This window comes from Danio aesculapii, chromosome 5 (genome assembly GCF_903798145.1).
Source record: "Danio aesculapii chromosome 5, fDanAes4.1, whole genome shotgun sequence".
NCBI lineage: Eukaryota > Metazoa > Chordata > Actinopteri > Cypriniformes > Danionidae > Danio > Danio aesculapii.
The window spans coordinates 20,885,447-20,903,772 of record NC_079439.1 but is presented as its reverse complement, the minus strand read 5'-3'; the positions used below and the strand labels follow the sequence as shown (position 1 = coordinate 20,903,772).

General features: G+C 33.0%; 1 protein-coding gene across 1 annotated transcript; it reads left to right on the top strand.

Annotated features, from left to right (window-relative positions):
* Positions 1 to 3,333: 3,333 nt before the first annotated feature.
* gltpa (glycolipid transfer protein a) lies at positions 3,334 to 17,897 on the top strand. The gene is made up of 5 exons (XM_056457521.1): positions 3,334 to 3,578; positions 10,654 to 10,712; positions 10,796 to 10,929; positions 13,226 to 13,376; positions 17,234 to 17,897. The coding sequence occupies exons 1-5, from the start codon at positions 3,476 to 3,478 to the stop codon at positions 17,414 to 17,416; spliced, it is 630 nt and encodes a 209-aa protein (XP_056313496.1). The 5' UTR covers positions 3,334 to 3,475; the 3' UTR covers positions 17,417 to 17,897.
* Positions 17,898 to 18,326: the final 429 nt, after the last annotated feature.

Here is an 18,326-nt window from a genome sequence, read left to right as displayed (position 1 = left end):
CATTTTATGAGCATTAGTTAGCCAAATAGCATACACCTACAAGATTTAAAATATTATAGAGAATTTAGTCTTGAAAATATCTGCTAAGGTCTGATATAGGTCTAATAAACATCTTTACAACATATACTGTAGTAACATTCAAAATTATAGACATCTTATATTATCATATTATCAACAATGTCCAAATGGAAAGGTCTGATACATGTATTGCAGAGCAGCACGGTGGTGCAGTGGGTAGCACAATTGCCTCACAGCAAGAAGGTCACTGGTTCGAGCCACGGCTCGGTCAGTTGGCGTTTCTACGTGGAGTTTGCATGTTCTACCCGTGTTTGCGTGGGTTTCCTTCGGGTGCTCTGGTTTCCCCCACAAGTCCAAAGACGTGGTATAGGTCAATTGGGTAAGCTAAATTATACGTAGTGTATGTGTTGCAGCTGGAAGGGCATCTGCTGCGTAAACATATGCCGGATAAATTGTCGGATCATTCTGCTGTGGCGACCCCAGATTAATAAAGGGACTAAGCCAAAAAGTAAATGAATGAATAAATGTATTGCAGATAAACAAATGCTCTAATAAATGTTTTCAAGATGTAAAGACAATCATCAAATAGATGTCTCCAAGATGTTCGTCTGCTGTCTTAGACAATTCTAATGTTATCACTCGATTGAATGAGCATTATCAGTCGTTATCAGCTGATAGATATGTGCCAGTAGGGGCCTTCTGTGCCTACCATAGGCTCAAAAGGCTGTTATCATCCATCAACATGGTTAATCAGCTATAGATCACAAGAAGTTAATGAGACCGGAAGTTAACGAGAATTATATATATTATTTATTAAATTTCCCATTAATTGTTTTTATTAATGTCTACCCCAACCCTAAACCCAGCATCACAGTAATGTAAAAACAAATCTGGATGTGGAGTCTTCTCTGTTAATATAGTTGATTAACCATGTGGATGGATGATAACAGCCTTCTGAGCCTGAGCCAGTTGGCGCAGAAGGCCCCTAGTGACCCATATTTATCAGATGATAACCACTGATAATGCCCATTCAGTCGAGTGGTAACATTCGAATCGGGTGTCTATCTGGGGTGCTTCAATACCATTCACAAATCCTCTCTTGTGGCCTTGTGTGATAGTAAAGTGTCCATTGAATGCCCACTTCATAATCTCACTAAAAGAAATGGGACATATAGTTTCTTTGTATAGTACTAGTAAATGCTCTGAGAAAATGACTAAAGTAGCAATAGTAAAAGTACTGTGAATTCAAACTTGCTACTCATTGTCACAATCTTAAAAAATGACTATTAATATTTGAGAAGTTTACAATTTTGTGTGCAGTCTTGGTCTTTACACGATAAGCATGTCAGGGTGATTGATCTGTGTATTATACAGTTATTATTGCATTAATTGTGGCCAACCCCATTACACTAATAGATAATCAATCTTATAAACAATTTTAACTCTGCTAGGATGATTTAATCTTGAAAAGCTATTAAATTGCACTAAATTAATGCTCATTCTACCACCCAAATGGCCTTTACACATTTTTAAATAATTTTTAATAATTGCATGATTGCTACTCATTCCATAATCATCAGAAGCTTTTTTTTTTGTTGGTCTGATTTGATTTGAGAAGTCTGATTTGATTTTATTGTCAGGCATATTCATAATTAATGAGATACTTTAGAAGATTAAATATTGATTAAAAGCGAGCAGTCAGCTGAGGTGTGAATTAAAGAAGGGAATCTGGTGGCAGTATTAATGAAAAGAGAATGACATGACTTTCTGGGTCATTGTAGGTTAAGCCTACTGGTGAATCAATTAAACATTGCATGTGAATGTTTAATGGTGACCAGATAATTGTGTCTAATCGTCATCAGAACACTCCCCGCTTAAACCTCTAATGTCAACAGGGTAAAGGACATTTTAATTATTAACAGTATGAGGCCCCTAAACTTTCAGCAAAGAATCTAATCTGAGCCACTCCTTGGTTAGTTCGTTCCTTTTAAATAATCCACTAAGACGATGCTAAGTCACTCTTGTTCAATTTGTTCATTTGTTCAAGCCTTAACTTCTTTTGAAGACAAAACACTGATCAGGTGTTTAATAGTCAGACAAAATGAACCTGTTAATAAGCTTTTTATAAAGTAACATCTAAAAATAGCTTGTTGTTCAACATTTGCTTTGCACTTAGCATTTTATACAGAATATTATTATAAACAGGACTGGAAAGATTGTTTCATCTGTTGTCATAAGAAAAGCATATACCTCATTGTTAAGATGGATCAATACTGTACATATTTATTTAGATATTGGATGGACGTGTGTACTGATAAATCTGTTTGTAGTTCAATGGTGGCAGTAAGAATGTTATATCATCATCATAACATTGATGCAAATTTAAGTGTAAAATACATTGAATATTATTTTATTTCATTTACCTTTTTAAAAGGGTTAGTTCACCCAAAAATGATTTTTACTAGAACATTTACTCACTATTTACTCACCCTCATGTAGTTTCAGATCTTAATGAGTTTCTTTTTTTCTATTGAACTCAAAAGAGGATACTTTGAAGAAAGCTGAAAGCCTGTAACCATTGACTTCTATAGTAGGATAAACAAATACCATGGAAGTCAATGGTTACAGGTATTTTTTTTTAAACTTTCTTCAAAATATCCTCTTTCGTGTTTAACACAAGAAAGATAACAATAAAGGGTGTCTAGGCCTAAATGATGACAGATTTTCCAGTTTTGGGTGAATTATCCCTTTAATGCAATAACATTTTAACAACACAACTGTACACCATAAAAAAACTACTAGCTTTGATATTATAATTAATTAATTAATTAATAATTTTTTTTTCGTTTTTTTTTTCAAAGAAATATACAAAGTAAACCTAGTAATTCAATTACAACAACAGGCAGACACAAATATGGTAAAAAAGCAACATATGGTAATGACAATTGTGCTTGATGTTAAAAATAAAAAAATAATTAAATAAATATATATACAAATAATAATACAATAAAAATAAATTATAAAAGTTTATATAATTTAAACCTTCAAAGGGTTGTGAAGGAGCTATAGGGTACAAAAATTGCTGAAAAAAAACTACTTAAGTAGTTTAGTAGTAGTAGTCTACTTTAGTAGCTTTATCATTTAACAAGTACTAAGTGAAGAGCCATTGATATTATATTATATAGCTTGACAGTTTTGGCCTCGCCCCTAGGACGTGATAGGCTCGTCCACGCCCACCTGTTGGACTTTTCCGCGATGAGTCTGCATATATTTGCATAAGGGGGCGGAGCAGTGGGCCGTCCAGCTGTGCCGTGCAGCGCTTGTAGCAGAAGTGCAATAGTGAGCGCTGTGTCTGTCAGTCAGGCGGTAGTTCCGGGTTCTGTCTTCATTTCTGCTGTGGTGTCCTCGTCTTATGTTGTAGGCAGAAAAAAGTCACTTTCGCCCACTTTAGGCAATCATGGCTCTTCTAATGGAGCACCAGTTCCGGCAACTTCCAGCCGACAAACAAGTGGAAACCCGGCCGTTTCTCGAGGCGGTGTCTCACCTTCCTCCTTTCTTCGGTAGGTTGAAGGTTCTTCCGTCATCTCTCGTAGTTTTAGCTCAGATTTGAGGGTGAAGTCTGTGCTGTCATGACACAACAGATGGGCTTCAGGGCAGTATTTCGAGCTAGCTTTTAAAGTGATTTTAACTTTTCAGTTTTCAACTTTTTCAAGGCGTCAAAAAGTTATTTTAATGTATCTCTTTCAATATGATAAGCAAATATAGCTAGAGTAAATCTCTAAGGTTTGTTTCCACTATTCCTCTTTGCTTTACAAAATCACGTCGGTTTCAAAATGAATTACGCAAGTGAAAACGTCACATTAAAGTGCATGGTTATTGGCAATATTTTAGATAGTAACAAAGTTTGAAGTGATTTGGTTACATAATTATAAACGTGTTGTTACATGAATCAGTAGTCCGATATCTTCTGCTTTTCTGACCTCCAGCTCCTTGATCAGGGGTGAGATTTTCCACTCCTGATCAAGATCTTCAGTGTTCCTCTAAAGTTGTTGGTGAAGTCTTCACAAAGCTGTCAAGCAGAAGCCATTGTTTGTTATTGAGGACTAATCTTTTTTTGGTTCAAATTTCTTTTGACAAAGAAGGCCACAAAGCTAATGCATGCATAATTTAATTCCACTGCCCTCGATTTTGGAAGTTGAGAAAATTGATTGGCTTGGTGTTGAATTGCCCTGGTCTATTCAATGGTGGAACGGAACATCAGAACATCTTTGTTCAAAGCCTCATTTGGTATTAATATGAAAAATGCATTTGAAATCAATTTACCACTTGAAACGCCAAGCCTGAGGTTTTCACATTAACTCTCAATGTACTCTTCAGTTTATTTTCTTCAGTCACTGAAAAAAGTATGTTTAATTCTGAAAACTACTAATTACATTACTTCAAGGATAAGATGATTTTTAAATAAGATAACAAAAATGGAAGAGGGAACTTTTGGTTTTATTTTGAAAACTACTGATGACAAAAAAGTTCTTCATAAAATATAAATAAAGTTTCATGCTTTACAAAATGTTTATAGAAATTTTTTAGACATCACAAACAACTTCAGAACAGGTAATAAATCAATATTTGATGGAACCTGATTTTCAGTGAAAACAAAAGTAAGCATTTGCTATGGTCATTTTCTGAAAAGAAAATCTAAACTTTTCTAATTTATTTCTCTAAAATTTGTAAGCAATGTTATCACAGATTTATAGAATAAACCAAATATTAACACTCACAAACATATCTATACCTTAAATCTAGATTTTTTTACTTTTTCATTTTTAATTTAATAATTAAATTACAAAAAATAAATAGGAACATTACATACCTTTATATGGACACCAAATAATCCGATTTAAATACGATTAAGACCATACTCTGATTAAGAATCTACCATGTAAACAGCAATTTTTGATTAATTTAGTCTGATTAAGGTCAATAATCAAACTAAACAGAAATCGGATTAAGACATGTAGAGTGTGCTGATTTTAGTGGCATTTTTGAAGTGCAGTACAGACATGTAAACACCGCAATTAAACTATTACTGTCGTGTAGGATTTTTGACACATTTTGTGACAGGATAGTCTATATACACACAGCTATTTGACGCTATTCTCTGCACCTACCGAGACAGTGAAGGACCACAGACACCTCCATCGCGAAATGCAGAGGTTTATATCTCCATGCAATATCAAATTCCATTAAAACTACTCTTCCAGCAGTTCATACTCACATCCAATATCTTATTTGTCATGAGGGCGTGCATGAAATGTTCCTGAATGAAAGTGAAAGTGCCAAACTGCAGTTAAAGTCGAGAAATTAAATAATGAATCAACCGAAATTACATGAAACTCCAGAGGAAATATCGATAGCGTGATGACACAATGACGTTAATCGAATTATGTGCTAGAACATGTTAAATGGGATCATGAAAGGAACATTCAAATATCAACTCATGTAAACACCTTAATCATATTATTGTCTTACTCAGATTAAGGCAAATAATTTGATTACTGATGTCCATGTAAACCTAGTCACTGACAACTTTAGAAGAGTCAATAAATCAATATTTTACGGAATAATCCTGATTTTTCAATGACAAAAAACAAAGTATTTACTTTTCTAATAAATGGTCGTTTTCTGAAAGAAAAAATCTCAAACTGCCAATATATTCTCCTAAATTTCATAAGCAATGTTATCTGAGATTTATAGAATAAATCAAATATTAATACTATAATTTTAATATTATAATTACAAAATACTAAACATTTTTTCTAGTTATTTCAGACACTTTGACCTTTAAATCTTCAGGCGGTGAAGTCAAGGTTACATATATCTGATATGAATTAAATCATGCTGGCAAACCTCAATAGATGAACTTTGTATTTCCGGCTAAGATTAGCAACACATTTTATGATTGTGTGACCAGGGACACTGATTGTTGTGGATGTCTCTAACTCCCACAGAAAGACAATTAAGCTTCCCAGCCCTTATAGAGTTCACGCTTTATCACAAAAAGCCCTGTGTGAAGTATACAAACACCAGAAAGAACAGGAGGGAGGGCTGTGAGGGAAGCTGTGTGTTTTTTCTTTCTTTCTAGAATTATAAGGCATTCATTCACAGAGTAAAAGCTGGGATGTAAACAGTGTTTGGGCTGTTTTGGTGTCCTCTGTAACCAGAGATGCTCCTTTTGCAAACAGTAGGCTACAAAATGCTGATGACTCAGGTCTTTCCAATGCGCTACACTGGTGGACATATCACTACTATGTTAGGAAATACAAATGTGATGCTGCTCTCATTTGAGGAAAACATGCCGTCTATCACTGTCTAAAATGTTTACATGCAAGGATGTCTTCTTTTGGACATTTGTAACATTTTATTTTTAATTTGGTTCAGCAAAATAGCAATGTAGTCCAATTTTAATTGAACAAATCTAAAATTAATTTTCAGGATATCCAGTTTCAGCTTGTAAACAATGTCATGTTGCATTACATTTACCTCAGGCAAGTCATTCAGGGTCCAGACAGAGCTCATTAATTCACAAGAGGAACCATGTCTAAGGAAAACATTCAACTAAATATTTGCAGTGCATTAGACTAAGACTATATATGAAATAAATTTTCCTAAACCTGTTAGTGATGCCTTCATTATTTAATGTATATATATAAATAAATCTGTCATGTAATAAAATGATGTAAGCCACTCTGTAAATCATTATTTGTCAGTGACGAATTAGATAGAAATATAATTTTATCATTAGATTTGAATGCTAATGTAAAAATGCATGAAGTGCAATTTTACTTGTTTTTATTATTAATATGAGTGTTGATTACTATTTCTAAAAATGAATAAAAAGTATCCTTTAATGTTATAGTAATGTGCAAATAAATGGCGCACCCTATGTAATTTAGAGCAGGGGTGTCAAACTCATTTTAGCTCAGGGGCCTCATGAAGGAAAATCTATTCCCAAGTGGACTGGACCGGTAAAATCATGGTATATATAACATAAAAACAACAACTTCAGATTGTTTTCTTTGTTTTAATACGATCAACATAAAACATAAAGCTGGAGCCTGAGGACAACACAATCTCACGGCAATTCGAAGCTTTTTGATTCTGTGGCTAGCTTAGCCATACTTTTTAATTATAATTTGTTGATATCAATACAGATTTTGATTCTGCTTATATAATTTGTGGATATTGATACAGATTCCGATTATCGATACTTTTTTCTATAATTTGTTGATATCGATACAGATTCCAATACTGCTTATCGATACTTTAAAAAAAAAGAATTTGTTGATATCTATACAGATTCCGATACTGCTTATTAATACTTTTCTTCTACAATTTTTTGATATCAATACAGATTCCGATACTTCTTTAACGTTACTTTTCTTCTATAATTTGTTGATATTGATACAGATTCTGATACTTCTGATCGATACTTTTTTCTATAATTTGTTGATATTAATACAGATTCTGATACTGCTTATATAATTTGTTTATATGGATACAGATTCCGATACTGCTTATCGATACTTTTTTCTATAATTTGTTGATATCAATACAGATTTCTATACTGCTTATATAATTTGTTGACATTGATACAGATTCCGATACTGCTTATCGATACTTTTTTCTGTAATTTGTTGATATCAATACAGATTCCGATACTGCTTATCGATACTTAAAAAAAAATTGTTGATAATGATACAGATTCCAATAGTGGTTATTGATACTTTTTTTTAAATAATTTGTTGATATCAATGCAGATTCCAATAGTGCTTATCAATACTTTTTTCTATAATTTGTTGATATCAATACAGATTCCGATACTGCTTCTCGATACTTTTCCTCTATAATTTGTTGATATTGATACAGATTCCGATACTTCTTATTGATACTTTTTTCTAGAATTTGTTATCAATACAGATTCCGATACTGCTTATATAATTTGTTATTATTGATACAGATTCCGATACTGCTTATTGATACTTTTTTTCTATAATTTGTTGATATCAATACAGATTCCAAAACAGCTTATCGATGCTTTTTTTTCCTATAATTTGTTGATATCAATACAGATTCCGATACAGCTTATCGATACTTTTTTTCTAAAATTTGTTGATATCAATACAGATTCTGATACTGCTTATCGAAAGTTTTTTCTATAATTTGTTGATATCAATACAGTTTCCGATACTGCTTATCGATACTTATCAATAATTTTTTCTCATTTGTTTTCTAGATTGTAAATTTTTAAACATTTCAGTTTCGATGTTTATTGATATATAAATATTTTTGACAACACTAGTCTATACTATTGTACAGCTGTAATTTAATTCTGTAAATATATCTGTAACTACACTGTTTACACCTCTTAAATTTGACCATACCACCAAACCTGTTCCAAACCTTAAAACGATAGTTCCCCCAAAAATGAAACTCTGTCAACATTTACTCTCCCTCAAACCTGTTTGAGCTTCTTTCTTCTGATGAACACTAAAGAAGATATTTTGAGAAATGTTGAAAAAGTGGGTGCAATAGGGTTGTGACGAGGATGTAACTTTCCAACCGGTTAACTGCTTTGTGATAACAAAGGTAATACCGGAATCACTGGGGGTGGGGACGCCTTATAAATATCCGTGCGCTATTGAAATGATCTTATAAAAGATCATATTAGTGCCAGTTAGGCGTCAATTGCTTGCACCGACTACAACTATTTTTTTTATTTTGATGTATAAAAAACTTAAAAAAAAACAAAAAAAATCCTCATTAATATTTGTCTCCCTCTTCTCGCTGACTGAGAATAAGCACTTCTTTAATGTCTTTAAAATCAGTCTCTTTACATGGGACATGGTGGTTGTTAGTGTATTGTTTGATTTCAGTGGGTGAAATGTGGCAAGCAGTAAAATGAAGCACGAGAAAAAAATTCTTGATCTATTTGTAAGCGGCAGCTGCATTGCCTTTAACCAAATACCCTATTGAATACAGAACAATCAGAGAATATTTCACTGAGGTCATACTGGAGTGCTGAAAACATGAGGATGGTTTTAAATGTGACTAAATATATAGAGCTGTATCCATTCAAAATCATGATAGAGCATAAATGTAGGGTATTGTGCTCTTACCAGGTAAAAATATAAATTGTATGTGCAAAAAATACTGAATGAAAATATGATTTTGAAATTAGTTTCTTTCTAAACCTTTCTTTGCTCATTTTAAATAGTCATAACTAGTGGTGTGCAAAACTAATTAATTCTGGCTCAGAGATCAAGCCAAGTGTCAGGTTTAAGCCTTCTTCTGGGACAGCAAGCCATCTTTTTTGACTATTATCTATCAAGACTGAAAGAGCTTCTGAAGCAAAATTTCCCCCACAAAAATAGTTACAAACAAGACTTGAGCAGAACATTCGTGCATCTCAGAGCAATACTAAAGTGTTTTTTCATGAATTAATCTGGTTTTGAATTATTCAAGTAATTATATGGTTTAATGGGCATTCATAAAGATATTTAATACAATCAATTAGTTTCAAAATGAATCACTCAATAATACAAGAACTTCCTGCCACCTTTTGGTGGTTCTAGTGGAATTTATTCATTCATGATAGGCTTAAAGACCCAAGTGTGCTTCTGGTGTAATTTTGAGGGTACATGTAATATTTGCACAATTAATTTTAATGTATGCAGGCCAACATCTGACCAACAATCATTCATTCATACATTTATTTATTTTCTTTTTGGCTCAGTTCCTTTATAAGTCAGGGGTCGCCACAGCAGAATGAACCGCCAACTTATTCAGCATATTTTTTACGCAGAGGATGCCCTTCCAGCCGCAACCTAGCACAGGGAAACACCCATACACTCTTGCATTCACACCCACACAAACACTACGGCCAATTTTGCTTATTCAAATTTTAATAGAGTGTGGGGGAAACCTGAGGGCACTGAGGAAACCCAGGAGAACATGCAAACTCCACAAAGAAATGCCAACTGACCAAGCCAAGGCTTGAACCAGTGACCTTCTTGCTGTGAGATGACAGCGCCACCCACTGCGCCACCGTGAAATCATATTTATAAAACACTCTGGTCAAATATAGAGTATTTATTGATTGTATGTATTGAAATATCAGTGATTCAGTGTGACTCCATTTCCGCAGGTGTTTATTTCATTATCAGACTGGCAATACATTTGGTCTCAATGTGAGAATGGGTGGTACTGAAACTTTAATGAACCGCATGGGTGCTTTCAGAAATCTGTCATGCTCTCTAAGCATGGTTAATTATTCAGAGCTTTTTTTTGAAGGCTGTAATGTCAGAGTTCACTCTGAGTTCTTGGGATCAGAAATGGCAATGCATTTACCGTGTATCTGCCACATTCCCAGGTTTGTAAAAGAGGATTACCTCACAGCTCTGTGAAAGAATGTGGCCTTCTCCCATGCATATAATCTACTTTTCATATGAAAAAAGATTGTATGTCAGCCTTATCAGAGGACATATTAAATACATGCAAATTGCAGCAGAAGTGCTAATGAGGTTATGCATGCAGATATCCATATATCGCTCACTTGTTTTTCTTATCCTGTCTTAGATTGCCTCGGCTCTGCAGTTTTTTCCCCCATCAAAGCCGATATTGCGGGAAACATCACTGTAAGTAATAAACACTTGATAAGCAACAAACAATATAACTTTTACAACCAGATCTCCACCCACTTTTCCGCTTTATTTCACAGAAAATCAAGGCAGTGTATGACAGCAACCCCACCAGGTTTAAAACCCTGCAGCAAATTTTGGAAGCAGAAAAAGAGATGCATGGAGCCGAGTGGCCAAAAGTAGGAGCAACACTCGCCCTCATGTGGCTAAAAAGGCAAGGGTGACCTTGTGTGGTTTTGTTTGCTGATTTTGGAGAAGTAAATCTGGGAAACGGTTATTGATTTCAATAATGGGATTTAAAACTTCCTATATTTTGACCTTAAAAGAAGAGATTAGTTCACTAGATTTTATGCAACATTGTTGGGAAACCAGTCAGTTTAATTCTTTTAAACTTCTGCTTTTGTGTTCTACAAAATGTGAATGCTCAGATCAAGAATTTTGTATAGTTTTTGTGTTTAGAGAAATGGCACATAAAGTATTCTGGCTACACAAAGAAACATGTTAGTCTATAACCAGGCCCTTGTGAAGAAGTGAATTTGAAAGTGAATCTCTTATTGACCGTTTCAGCAAATTAAGACATTTAAAACTTATTAAAAAACATTTGGCATCAGTTGTGATGGTTCAGGGGCATTTTTTGCTCTCTTATTTTGACTTTGTTGGGCATATTTCGTCATTTTGGAATTATAAGGTTCTGTCTGCGTTCTAAATGATTTTGAGATATTGAGCTTTAAAGTTTTTGTATTCCATATAGTAAACATTATGTGTGTAACAGTTCTCTTTCATACATTAACATGACAGAGACCCTAAATGTACCTTGAATGTAAATTATCAAAATCCTCTTAAGTTTGCAAGTTGGGGTAAAACAAGCAGGGCAAATTCAGATAGAACCTTTATAAGGTTCTGTTTGTCACATCATTAATTGAAGCATTACTTTTCAAGAAATACAATCACAAAAAATATAAATTGGTGTTGTAACAATATGTTGATACTTGAGAAAGTAAAATTTTAGTTTTCTGCAGCATTCATTTAATGTTTTAGGATAAATTTTTTTATCTTGTTCAAATTAAGCATACAGGGCTGTGCTAAATATTTTGTCCAGTGCAGCTGTTAATTTGATGTAATTAATATGGTGATATTTATTGAATTTTATGCTTTATATGAACTATTAAATTATATATATTGAATTAAATGTCCCATAGATTAAATTAAGTTTTTGCCCTTCCAGGCTTAATATCAAATTCAAAGACTTTTTAATAAACACTGAAAAATGTTTCACTGACTATACAGTATATACACAAATAAAAAAATATTTCATATTTAATATATATATATATATATATATATATATATATATATATATATATATATATATATATATATATATATATATATATATATATATATATATATATATATATATATATATATATATATATATTAGTTGCTGTTGATTTTTCAACTATGTAAAATGTAACATTTCATCTCAATGTCAAAAATGCTTCTAAATCATCATTTACACACATCTTTTCAGCTTCAGGTTTCTTCTCGATTTTGTGTGGTGCGGCATTATTTAGTCGACTCTGATTTTGTGTTTCTTTCTGGTCTTTCCCGATGTCGTGACAAATGACAAAGAAAGCTGATCCTGATTGGTCCTCGTGCGTGCATTCGAAATGCTGATTGGCTCACAAAGAATCTTTTAAAGCCAAGCTAGAGTTTGATTTTGTAGATAAAACCATTCTTGTTTTTTAAATAAAAAGTCTTAAAATGTAAACAACTTATAAAAAAATCACATAATGTAAGTAAGCTGTCATTTAATAAGAATATGTGAATAAGAATAAGAATATAAGAATATCTCAATTTTGACAAAACTGTCAGAAAGAAACTTATAATTCTGGGCATTTTTTGCCTTATACCCCATTAAAATGATTAAATGGATTAAAGTGAAAAAGATTCTTCTGATTGAATTTTCTTTTGCTCTTTAATCAACACTTTATTTAAATAGCTGAGACTAATAGAATTTAAAGAAGAGATGTTTTAAACCACTTTAATATTGCCAATTTGTGTATTTAAAAGCTATCGTTAAACAAGTAGCCTATGTTAACTTAGCACATATTTAAAAATGTATATCTGCAAAAATATTTATTATTTGTATGCCTTAGTAGAAAAAACTTACATGCAACAACTTTAACATGTCAGAAAATTAAAGGGAAATTGCACAAACTTCAGGTATACATTTGTACATCCTTGTGTAGCCAAATTTGATTTGTTAAATGTGTTGAATATTTCCCAAACTATCAAATATAGTATTATAGGTGTTCAGGCATTCATGACGTAAACATATAAATAACTTTTATGACATGTTTTATGTCATCAGATTATGTCTTGTTGAATGTCTTAAGAATGCTTATTATTGGTATTTTCCTTGTATATAAAATTGGAGCATCTCTTGATTTTTAGATAAACTAATCTAACCCTTTAAAAAAGCTGTTTGCATTGTGTTTTTTTGTTAGGGGGCTGCGCTTTATCCAGGTTCTTCTCCAAAGTCTAGTAGATGGTGATAAAGACGATAACAACCCAAACCTCATCAAAGTCAACGTCACCAAAGCTTATGAGATGGCTTTAAAGAAGTATCATGGCTGGATTGTCCAGAAGCTATTTCAGGTATAGGTTTCTTTAAAAAATAGTTACATAAATTAGAATGTTGAAATTAAAATGATATAAATAAATATATCAAACCATAAACATCCGAACGTTTGAGGTCAGTAAGACTTTATGTTTTTGAAATTAAGTTTCTTATTCTCACAATTTTAAGGCAGCAAAAAATAGTAATATTGTGAAATACTATTCTAATTTAAACAAAGTACCCATACACACTCATTCACACACATAAACGATGGACAATTTAGCTTACCCAATTCACCTGTATCTCATGTTTTTTGACTGTGGGGGAAACCGGAGCACCCGGAGGAAACCCACGCCAACACGGGGAGAACATGCAAACTTCACACAGAAATGCCAACTGACCCAGCCGAGGCTCGAACCAGCGACCTTTAATGTCATTTAGAAATGTTATTAGAAATGTGTTATTAAAACTATTATGGGTTGAAAAAAATCTTCTCTCCGTTAAACAGAAACTGTGGAACAAAATAAACAGGGGGCTATAATAATTCTGACTTCAACTATATATATTTTATATCTAAATATAAATAAACATGCATGTGTGTATTTACATACACATAATAAATATACACAGTACTCACACAAATATTATGTCGAATCAAACCTTCGTTTATTTTGAAATTGATTTAGTTTGAAATTGATTAATCGTGATTAATTGTTGCCCAGCACTAGTTTTAATATATTTAAAAATGATATTCAATTCTGTGATGCCAAAGTAATTTTTCTTCAGTCATTGCTCCAGTCTTCAGTGTCACATGTTCACATAAAATCATTCTAATAGACTACTTATCTTCTACATTTAAAAACAGAAATATGTTTTATTATTATTAATGTTGTAACATTATTCTCAGTGCTTCACACACATAGGGCTCTATTTTAAGGGTCTAGGTGCAAAGTCCAAAGCACAGGGATCAAAAGCACTTTTGCTATTTTAAGGATGGAAAATACACTCTGCGCTGCGGCGCAAGGTCTAACAAAGTTGAGCTTATTCTCTTAATGAGTTATGGGTGTGTTTTGAGAATAAACCAGAGTCTCATCTTACATTGCCTTTAAGACTCAGTTGCGCATTTGCTATTTACATGGCGGACTTTGTAAGTATAAAAAGTAAACGATTCACTTGTGAGAAAACAGTTAAACAGCATCTGCAGCGAGAGGATAAAGAACGAGCCTTCTCCAATCAGCCTTTATTTTCACTTTCACTTTCTCTTTTTCGTGGAAAAGGAAACGTGTTGTACGCACAGACATCTATAAGCCTACATAATTAATTTGGTTTGTTAAGCGCAAAGATTAGTTTCAAAACCATTTCTAAATTTAGTTCTAATTTCCATCAAATGAATACACGAACAGTAATAAAGAAGTGTGGTCAAAAAACTGAGCTATATCCAAATACACATGCTATGCACCATATGGTCCAAAACCTGACTGGTGGTCAAATCTAAGCTTGTTTTTATTAAAACAAATATAAATATGCATATAATAAATAATGCTACTAATAATAATAACATTATACAAAAGCAAATTGTCATGAAAAGCCCCCCGACATGAAGAAGGCATGGAGGCAGTGGTTTTTATATTTATGTAGAAAGTAATAATTTTTGTAACATTTTAATCCTTGAATTCTTTTTCATTTGTAAAGATATTTCTGTGATGCTCTACATCCTGCGTGTTTTAAGCAATGTGTAAGCGAGGTGCACAACTAATGTGCTCTGCGCTGAACTTTAGACCTGCTCTTAGCTGGTCTATTGCACAGTCTGTTATTATTTGGTGACATTTTTTCAAATTTAAAATGTCTGGAATTCGGCTTTTGTCGTCATTTTTATTTTAAGCCTGATTTACTTTCGCTTGGCTTTGCAGCAGACAGCGCATGCACAGCCGCACGACGGAGAGAAACATTATATAATAATTAATTCTTTGATTTAAACGACACACAGATAAACCTTTCTATATACTCAGAGAGGACGAAATTACATCTAAACTGCTGCAAAATGTTTGTACAACGTTAGAAATGGTTAATTAACCCCTTTGCCTTTTATTCTTGTAAATATTATATATTTTTTGAGATTTTTATTCCATAGATGTTTTTATACCTTTATGTCATTTATTTCTCATTTGCTGTATATATATTTTAATTAGATGATGTTGGTGTACTAAATACTGTATTTTATATCTAACATGCTTTGGCAACACTGTACAAAATGTCAGCAGCAGAATGTCAGTGGGTGCACATGGCTCCTGAATAGAATAAACATAAAACAAATAGTGGATTTCTTTTTTTTTTTTATTTCAACAGTCTTAAAAAAACCAAAACTTCAACCCATTAACAAGAAAGTTTATACTAAATAAAAATATTTCAATGCCAGTTGATGTCATTGTAATGTTACAGAATATTTCAGTTACATAAATGCTATTTAGAACCTCCTATTAATCAAAATATCATATATAAATCTTTGTTATCACAAAAATATTTAGCAACTTTCATATAAATTCAGTTTTCTCACAATATTAAGTAACTGAATGAGTAATAAAAGACATTTCAAACTATATAACAATTAAATTGTAATATTGCCTCACAATATTGCTGTTCTTGTGAGTATAAGTAACTTATTATTTCAAAATACACTGAAAAAATACATTTACATTTACATTTAGTTATTTAGCAGACACTTTTATCCAAAGCCACTTACAAATGAGGACAAGGAAGCAATTTACACAACTATAAGAGCAGCAGTGAACAAGTGCTATAGACAAGTTTCAGGTGTGTAAAGTCTAAGAAGCTAAGCATTAGTAAATTTTATTTTTTATTTATTTATTTATTTATTTTTGAGAGAGAGAGAGTACAGTTAGTGGTATAGCCAGAGAGGCAGTTAAGATTAGGAAGGAAAGTGGAGACTAAACAGTTGAGTTTTTAGTCGTTTCTTGAAGACAGCAAGTGACTCTGCTGTTCTGATGTAGTTAGAGAGTTCATTCCACCAACTGGGCAGATTGAATGTGAGAGTTCGGGAAAGTGATTTCTTCCCTCATAGGGATGGAACAACGAGGCGACGTTCATTCACAGAACGCAAGTTTCTGCAGGGCACATAAATCTGCAGAAGTGAGAGCAGATACGAAGGAGCAAAGCCAGAGGTCGCTTTGTAAGCAAACATCAGAGCTTTGAAATACAGTTGAAGTCAGTCAGAATTATTAGCCACCCTGTTTATTTTTTCCCCCAATTTCTGTTAAACAGAGAAGATTTTTACAACTCATTTCTAAACATAATAGTTTTAATAACTCATTTCTAATAACTGATTTATTTTATCTTTGCCATGATGACAGTAAATAATATTTGACTAGATATTTTTCAAGACACTTCTATACAGCTTAAAGTGACATTTAAAACTTAACCAGGTTAATTAGGTTAACTAGGCAGGTTATGGTAATTAGGCAAGTTATTTTATAACGAAAGTTTTTTCTGTAGATGAAAAAATATATAGCTTAAAAGGGCTAATATTTTGACCTAAAAATTCAAAACTGCTTTTATTCTAGCCGAAATAAAACAACTAAGACTTTCTCCAGAAGAAAAAATATTATCAGACATACTGTGAAAATTTCCTTGCTCTGTTAAACATCATTTAGGAAATATTTGAAAAATGAAAAAAAAATGTGGTTTAAAAATTCTGATTTCACCTGTATATACTAGTATTTATATATTATATAAAACAATATTAAATAGTTATTTTAATATTAATGTCATCACCCTTTTTTTAAAGAGTGAACTGTAGACAAGTCTGTCATGATATAATGTAATATTATAAATGGCTGAAAAATCCTATTGAGCTTTTCCCTGTATTCCTTCCCTTCAGGCTGCGCTATATGCCGCTCCATACAGATCTGATTTTCTCAGAGCTCTTTCTAAAGGCCGAGAGGTTAAGGATGAAGAATGTTTGGACAAAGTGCGGCAGTTCCTAGTAAACTTCACAGCTACTAATGACGCCATCTATGAAATGTACACCAAGATGAACGCAGATCTAGACTATAAAGTGTGAACTCTCATTGACAAAACAAGCAAACTTCAGACCTCATCTGCTGTCCTCCCGGTGGATCTCTGTTGCCTCCCTTCAGACGTCTGCTCACTGGACCGCTCTCTTCTCCTACTGGATCCTGCTTCTATCTTATTTTCTCCTGGGGGACAATTAGGGTCCAAGCTGCTGAAGACGGTTTCAGAAGGGAAGGCTGTCTGTTATTGTTTGTTCTTCTCACCGTTTCAGTGCTTACGCGTTTGTTTGTTTTTTAAAGTATTTTTTTTCTTTTCTTTTAGTGAGAGTTTTTTAACTTTAACTACTGATCATTTCTGCTTGATTCTTAAACCATGTGCACTTTAAGTGTGTGTATGGAACAGTGTTGGGTGAAGTTACTTTTAAAAGTAATATATTACATTTTTAAGCCTATACTGCTTGTTCAAATTACTGTACTTATTTAAAATGAACTGAATCAACACATTTCTTGAGTTTTTGGGGAGACAACTTTGTTGTTATGTTGTTGACAACATTGTTTTATGTTCAATCCACTTAAATGTGTAAAACCGATTAAGTTAATGTAGTCGATTTGTGCTGGGACAACATGAAGGAGTTGTGTGGAACCCAGCATTTATTACAGTGTATTTTAATGAAAGAAAATGAAAAAATGACATAACATGCTCAATCAAATGATGTTTGCTGTTTGTTCAAGGTGCCACAGTGCCTCAACTGTTGCCTCACAGCAGAAGAAGGTCACTGATTCGAGTCCCGGCTAGACCAGTTGGCATTTTCCTGTGGGGTTCGCATGTTCTCCTTGTGTTGGCTTGGGTTTCCTCTGGGTGCTCCGGTGTATTTTTCCTACCTTGTCAGATTGTCCCATTGATTTTCTGTCAGTGTAAATTTTAATGTGGAGTAGTGTGATATGAAGCTATAATATCGC

Excerpts from the sequence above, each read along its gene's own strand:
- gltpa (XM_056457521.1), top strand. The coding sequence starts at position 3,476 with ATGGCTCTTCTAATGGAGCACCAGTTCCGGCAACTTCCAGCCGACAAA. Across the intron at positions 10,713-10,795 it reads ATATTGCGGGAAACATCACT|AAAATCAAGGCAGTGTATGA; the intron begins GTAAGTAATAAA and ends TTTATTTCACAG. Across the intron at positions 10,930-13,225 it reads GCCCTCATGTGGCTAAAAAG|GGGGCTGCGCTTTATCCAGG; the intron begins GCAAGGGTGACC and ends TTTTTTTGTTAG.